The following is a 5,770-nucleotide window of genomic DNA, read 5'->3' as shown; positions in this document are numbered from 1 at the left end:
TCTCCCTCCTCCTCGCCCTCTCGCCCCCGCGCCGCTGCAGCCATCGCGGGCAGCACCAACATGAGCAGCCTGGTGGTGATGAGCAAGGGCACCAAGTTCACGCAGCAGAGCTACAAGGTGTCGGACTCCTTCCCCTTTGAGTGGATCAAGAAGAAGTGGCGGGAGGCCTTCCACGTCACCGCCATGGCCACCAGCGGCACGCAGGTGCGGCACAGGGAGCTGGGGGCCGGGATCTGGGCAGCTGGGAGCTGGGACCGTCCGCCCGCCTGGCGTGTTGCTCGCTGCAAGGCAGCGCATCCCCGCAGGCTCTGCCTCCGTGCGGAGCCAGACCCGCAGCGCTGGGCCACTGCCATGCCTGCCACCTCACCCTCTCTGGCCACCCCCTGCTGCTCCACCCCTCCTCTCCATGCTTCCTAATGTCCCCTCTCTGGTCGCCCCCTGCTCCCCCCCTCCTGCCGCAGTGGGCTGTGGTGATGAGCCGCGGCGCGGGTTACCTGGACCAGGTTGTGGAGCTGGACTTCCAGTACCCCTCAGAGGGCATCCACAAGCGCTGGGACGGCGGCTACCGCATCACCGCGCTCGCCTCCACGCCGGACCAGGTGCGGAGCCGGCGGTGCCAGCACGGGGCGGGGCCAGTGTGTGACCTGTTCCGTGTCGGTGGGTCGGTGGTTGTGTGCGAGTCCGGAGCGGGACGGGAGCGGCTTCCACGCTCCGGGCTGGCAGCCGCCAGCCGTGGCAAGCTGTCGGCGCCGTGCCCGGCATCCACCCTTCCTTGCCCCACCCCCCACCCCCACCCGTCCACACACGCACACGCCATCCCCGCCTGCAGTCTGCGTTTTTGCTGTCCATCCCGCGGCGCGCGATGTCTGATGAGACGCAGGAAACGCTGCGCACCTCCACCTTCCCCTCAGGTGCGCAGTGAGGCGCGCGTGCGGGGCGGCCAGCTGCTCGGGTGTGCGCCTGAGGCTCGCGACCCGCTGCGCGCTTGGGTGGCCCAGGCACCAGCCCAACCCTGCCTGCCCGCCCTCCCGGCTGCCCCCTGCAGAGCATGTGAAGGAGAAGTGGGCAAAGGACCTCTATATCGCAGGCATCGCCTACGGCAGGACCGTCACGTGAGCGCGCCAGCCAGCGAGCCGCAGCCAGCCATGGCGCGCGCATCGGGCCGCGGCGCGCGGCGGCGGCAGCCCCAGCTGCGGCCGCCCAGCGCCCCGCGCGCCCGGGCGCCGGCAGTTTTGTAGCAGCCCAGGCAGCAGCAGGATTTGGGCGGCGGCCCGCCCAAGCGCTGGGGTTGGCGCCGCGGGAGCTCAGAGGTGCAGCTGGACCGCCACTACCAGCCCACAGTGAACAGAACAGATGACCCCTTCCTCGCCATAGGTCCAATAACCGTTTTGCGCTGTATCATACACACTCACCCTCGCCGCCCACGCCACTCCTGATGACCCCCTGGCGAGCCGGGTGCATGCGCAGTCCTCCACTCATCCTCCCGCCCTCATCCGGCGCTCTGGCGGCACTTTTAGCACGACTGTTTTTGCTGCTTTCTTCCCTTTCTGTTCTTGTTTCCTTTTCCTTCCCCATGCCGCTGTTACACCACGATTCTGACTGTCAGCGAACGGGAGCGAACGAGAGCGGTTGGGGTGGCGAGAGCCGCGGCCCAGTTGCCGCCGCCAGCTAGCCCTTGCAGCTTGCATGCTGCAGTTGATCGTGAGGGCTAGTCATGACATGGTGAGTCTTGCCACTTGCCAGGAATTGACTTGATTCATGCACTTGCATCACTGCAAGCGAAACGGGCGCCGCTGCGGCTGCTGTGCCGCCTCAGCGCCCGCTCTCCTCATAGGAAGCGATCTGGCGGCCCCAATGCCCTCTGCTCACTTTCCTCTACTGCCCGGAAGCACAGGCGGGCTTTTCGAGCCAGCACCTTACCGCGGCCACACTCGTCTGCTGCCTTCCCTGCTTTTACAGTGGCAATAGGAGCCAGGTGACCGCCCGCTGTGTAAACCCTGCACATTGAGAGGCGTGCTGCGGCCCTGCACCGCCGCTTTGCTGGTCGCGGTGAGCCGTGGCCTCGCTCCGCTACCTCACCAGGTGGTTGTCGATAGCAGTGGGATCCACACCATCTGACGCCGCTGCTTCCTGCATCAACGCGCTTCTCGCTCCTTGCACCGCCGCCCCGCTCCCGCCTCCCTGGCCTTGCGCAGGCGCCGCACGAATTGCGCAGAATGGCGGCCAAGCCCGGCAGCGCTGCTTTGGAGGTGCAGCACCAGGATGGCTGCCTGGTCACCTCTGGCGGCACCGTGGTGCTTGAGCAGCTGGCTGGGGAGGTGCGCGTGCGGCAGCTGGGTGCTGCCGCCGTCATCGGCCTGGAGCACCCAAGCGGTCAACCTGTGGCTGCCGCCGACTTCTCAGTGGGCAAGGTGGGTGCTGGCTGCGTGGCCATCGCGGCCTGTAACTGTGCCTCAACATCTGCCATCAAGCACACCCACCACCCAGTGCCACGCGTGCTGCTCGCAACCCCCAGCACTGTGCTGCCTCCGCGCCGGCGCCGGCGCCGCTGCCCGGCGCCCACCCGCCGCCATTGCACCCTCGCTCCTCCCGCCCCGCCCTGCCCGCAGCTCAGGGCCAGCCGGTTCCTGGCCCTGGGGCGTACCAGCCTGTGGTGGATGACGCCCGCCTGGGGCTGCAGCACCCAGCATATCCCTGAGGAGACGCAGTGCCTGCTGCTGGAGCTGGAGGCGGGTGGCGGCTACGCGCTCATCCTCCCGCTCATCGACAGTGGCACCTTCAGGGCCACCCTCAGGCCGGCCAGGTGAAGGCTGGGACATGTGGGCGGGGTGGCGGGCCTCTGGGCGTGCGACACATCCCAGCCGCTGCCCTTCCGCCCTGCCGCAGCACCGGGGATGGCGGCCTGGTGGCGCGCGTCGAGAGCGGCGCGGCGGCTGTGCAGGCGGCGGCCTGGCCAGGCGCGCTGCTGGTGGTGGCCGGGCGCGACCCATTTGATCTGCTGGAGCGAGGCGTGACCGCCGCCGCCCGCCTGTCGGGCACCGCCAAGCACCGCTCCCAGAAGGAGGTGCCCCCTGCCTGCGACGTGTTCGGGTTCTGCACGTGGGACGCTTTCTACAGCAGGGTCAGCGCGTCGGGCATCCAGGCTGGCCTGGCCAGCCTGGCGGAGGGAGGGGTGCCCCCTAAGCTTCTCATCGTCGACGACGGGTGAGCGTGGCAGCGGCGGGCCCAGGGCCAGGCATGCCTGCTCCTCCATTGAGGGCTAAGCTTGCATCAGCCACAGCCCCCACTGGCAACGCCGCCTGCCTGCACTGCCGACCGGCCGATGCTGGACCCCCTCACGCGCCCCCTGCTGCCCTGCGTGTGCTGCTGCAGCTGGCAGCAGACAGATGTGGACGAGCAGTATCGGCAAGCAGGTTGAGGCCATAGAGCTGGCTGTTTGGCTTGCTGGCAACAGCAGCAGTGCATCATATGTGCACACTACTTCCCTACTCGATGCGTGACACCTGCTGCCCGCTCGCTGCCCTGGTGGCTGCCCGCAGCCGCCGCCGGCTGCGTGCATGCTCCCGAGGGCGCCGTTGGGCTGGGCTCAGCAGTGCATGAGGTGGAGGAGGCGGCGGCGGAGCTGCTCAGCGGACCCGACAACCATGTGAGGCTGCCTGCCGTCTTGTTTGGATCCCACCTCTTGCCTGTCCTCTTGTGCGCCGGCCTGCCTGCTGCTGGCGCTCCTCCAGCTGCTAAGCAGGAAGTTCCAGTACCAGGGATTGATCCGCGGCTTGTGCTGCGTCGCGTCCTTGCTGTTGGCAGATGGATGAGAACCTGCGTGCGATGCACCAGATCCAGAGCGAGGATGCGCAGCAGGAGGCCCAGCCGCAGCAGGTGGCTGGCGGCCAGCAGGGGCCTGCTGCGGAGCCCACGCAGCAGGCCACCAACGGCGGCCTACTTGGGGCGGTGGTGGCCTGGGCGCGAGCCGCGTGCGCTGGCCTGGCCGGCCTGGTGGCACACCTGGAACCTTCCTTCTTCAATTTCTGCCGGCGGGGTGAGGGTCAGAGCAGCGAGCTACCATGCATACACGCATTTGCACTGTGTGTCATGCAACATCCAGGGCCTGACTCCCCCCTCACTTGCCCGCGCCCCCTCACTTGCCGCCGCCCAACCTGTGTGTGTGTGCGTGTGCAGTCCTGGATGCCACACCCTCCAACTCGCGCCGCATGCGCCGCTTCCAGGCGCTGGCCGCCAGCTCCCTGCTGCGCGCCCCGCTCCTGCGCTTCTACTCCTCGATATCTGGTGCGCCGTGCTGCTCGGCTCGACTCATTGTGCACCGCGCCGGCGTAGCACGCGGCATCGCTGACCAACTCCAAGGCTGCTGCCCGTGATCACGCCGGGTGCGCCCATTCGGATCCCCCCTGCCTGCCTGCGCAGACCATACACGGCGCCTGGTGTCCATCAAGGCCAACGCCAAGTTTGGCGGCCCAGATTCCGGCCCCGACCACGGCCTCAATGTGCGTGAGCTCCGTACAGCGCCCTGCAATCCCGCCGGTTCGAAAGCTAGCTCCCACCGGCTGCAGCACCCTCACGTGATGAGCGCCGCGACAGCACGCCCGGTTCTTCACCCCTGCTCTCTTGCTTTGCCCGCAGAGCTCGGGCGGGGATCTCAAGGCAGTGGTGGCACAGCTGAAGCAGAGGTACGGCCTGCAGCACGTCTTCTGCTGGCACGCCATGGCCGGCTTCTGGGGCGGCCTGGGCCTGCACGACCCGGAGATGGCCAAGTACCGCGTGAGTGGCGCCGTGTGTATGTGTGTGTGTGTGTGTGTGTGTGTGTGTGTGTGTGTGTGTCCGGGCTTGGAGGTGTGGTGGTGAAAAAGCAACCAGCTGGCTGGGTGCGCTGCGCCTGTGGCCGTGTGCTGAGCTTATGTCTCCATCCCCCCCCCACCCCTCCCCGGACGGCTTCCCTGGCTGCAGCCCAAGCTGGTGCTGCCCACGCCCACCGCAGGCATCCTGGCCACCGACCCCGCTGCCGCCTGGGTGCAGCCTGTCCTCAGGTGCCGCCTGAGCTGCCTGCGCCCGTGCCGCTGCTTCGCCGAGCGTTCGTTTGCACCAGGCAAAGCTATGTGAGCTGCTGATGGTGTCGACACCTGGCCTTGGCTGCTTGCCTGGCGCGCCGTGCAGCGGCGTGGGCCTTCCCGCCGACCCTTCTGAGCTGCATGCCGACATGCATTCCTACCTGGCCAGCTGCGGCGTGGATGGCGTCAAGGTGGATGCAGGCCGTGCACCCTGCAGGCGGTGCCTGCCTGCCTGGGACTCTGCTGTGCTCTGGGCCAGGCTGGTTGGCTGCCAACCATTGGCGGCGCTGTGCTGAGCAGCGTGGCCTCCGCCCCCCGCGTCCCGCCCTGTGCAGGTGGATGTGCAGAGCACGCTCGGCCTGCTGGGCAGCGGGCTGGGGGGCGGGCCCGCCACCGCCGCCGCCTACCACGCCAGCCTGGAGGCCTCGGCGCGCCGCCACTTCCCCGGCAACCAGCTCATAAACTGCATGTGCCACTCCACAGGTGACTCACCTGTGACCGGACTGGGATCCTGGCTGCCAGCCGCCTGCCAGGCTGCCGGGCTGGCAGGCATCTGCCCTCCCGCCAACCTGATAATTGGAGGTGCCCATCCACTTCACATGCACACTCACTGCCGTCTTTCCTTTCCCTGCCCCTTTCCGCTGCTGCTGCCACAGAGGATCTCTACCAAATGGAGGAAACCAACCTGGCGCGGTGAGCTGCGCAGGGGC

At 68.1% G+C, this 5,770-nt stretch overlaps 2 protein-coding genes across 2 annotated transcripts in view; both read left to right on the top strand.

Annotated features, from left to right (window-relative positions):
• The window catches only part of CHLNCDRAFT_140695 (hypothetical protein), a gene marked incomplete at both ends in the record, with an annotated part of 4,565 nt that extends 3,449 nt beyond the window's left edge, over window positions 1-1,116 (top strand). The window contains 4 exons of the mRNA XM_005850883.1: window positions 41-204; window positions 462-599; window positions 830-911; window positions 1,046-1,116. Coding sequence (XP_005850945.1) covers window positions 41-204; window positions 462-599; window positions 830-911; window positions 1,046-1,116 — 455 coding nt within the window. The remainder of the gene's footprint in view (window positions 1-40; window positions 205-461; window positions 600-829; window positions 912-1,045) is intronic.
• Window positions 1,117-2,216: 1,100 nt separating this feature from the next.
• The window catches only part of CHLNCDRAFT_19847 (hypothetical protein), a gene marked incomplete at both ends in the record, with an annotated part of 5,260 nt that continues 1,706 nt past the window's right edge, over window positions 2,217-5,770 (top strand). Inside the window, 8 exons of the mRNA XM_005850882.1 lie at window positions 2,217-2,803; window positions 2,887-3,204; window positions 3,373-3,413; window positions 4,420-4,499; window positions 4,657-4,773; window positions 4,960-5,039; window positions 5,167-5,251; window positions 5,396-5,554. Coding sequence (XP_005850944.1) covers window positions 2,217-2,803; window positions 2,887-3,204; window positions 3,373-3,413; window positions 4,420-4,499; window positions 4,657-4,773; window positions 4,960-5,039; window positions 5,167-5,251; window positions 5,396-5,554 — 1,467 coding nt within the window. The remainder of the gene's footprint in view (window positions 2,804-2,886; window positions 3,205-3,372; window positions 3,414-4,419; window positions 4,500-4,656; window positions 4,774-4,959; window positions 5,040-5,166; window positions 5,252-5,395; window positions 5,555-5,770) is intronic.

This window comes from Chlorella variabilis (assembly GCF_000147415.1).
Source record: "Chlorella variabilis unplaced genomic scaffold CHLNCscaffold_3, whole genome shotgun sequence".
Classification (NCBI taxonomy): domain Eukaryota; kingdom Viridiplantae; phylum Chlorophyta; class Trebouxiophyceae; order Chlorellales; family Chlorellaceae; genus Chlorella; species Chlorella variabilis.
Note: the sequence above shows the minus strand (reverse complement) of the source record. Positions and strands in the feature narration are given on the sequence as shown.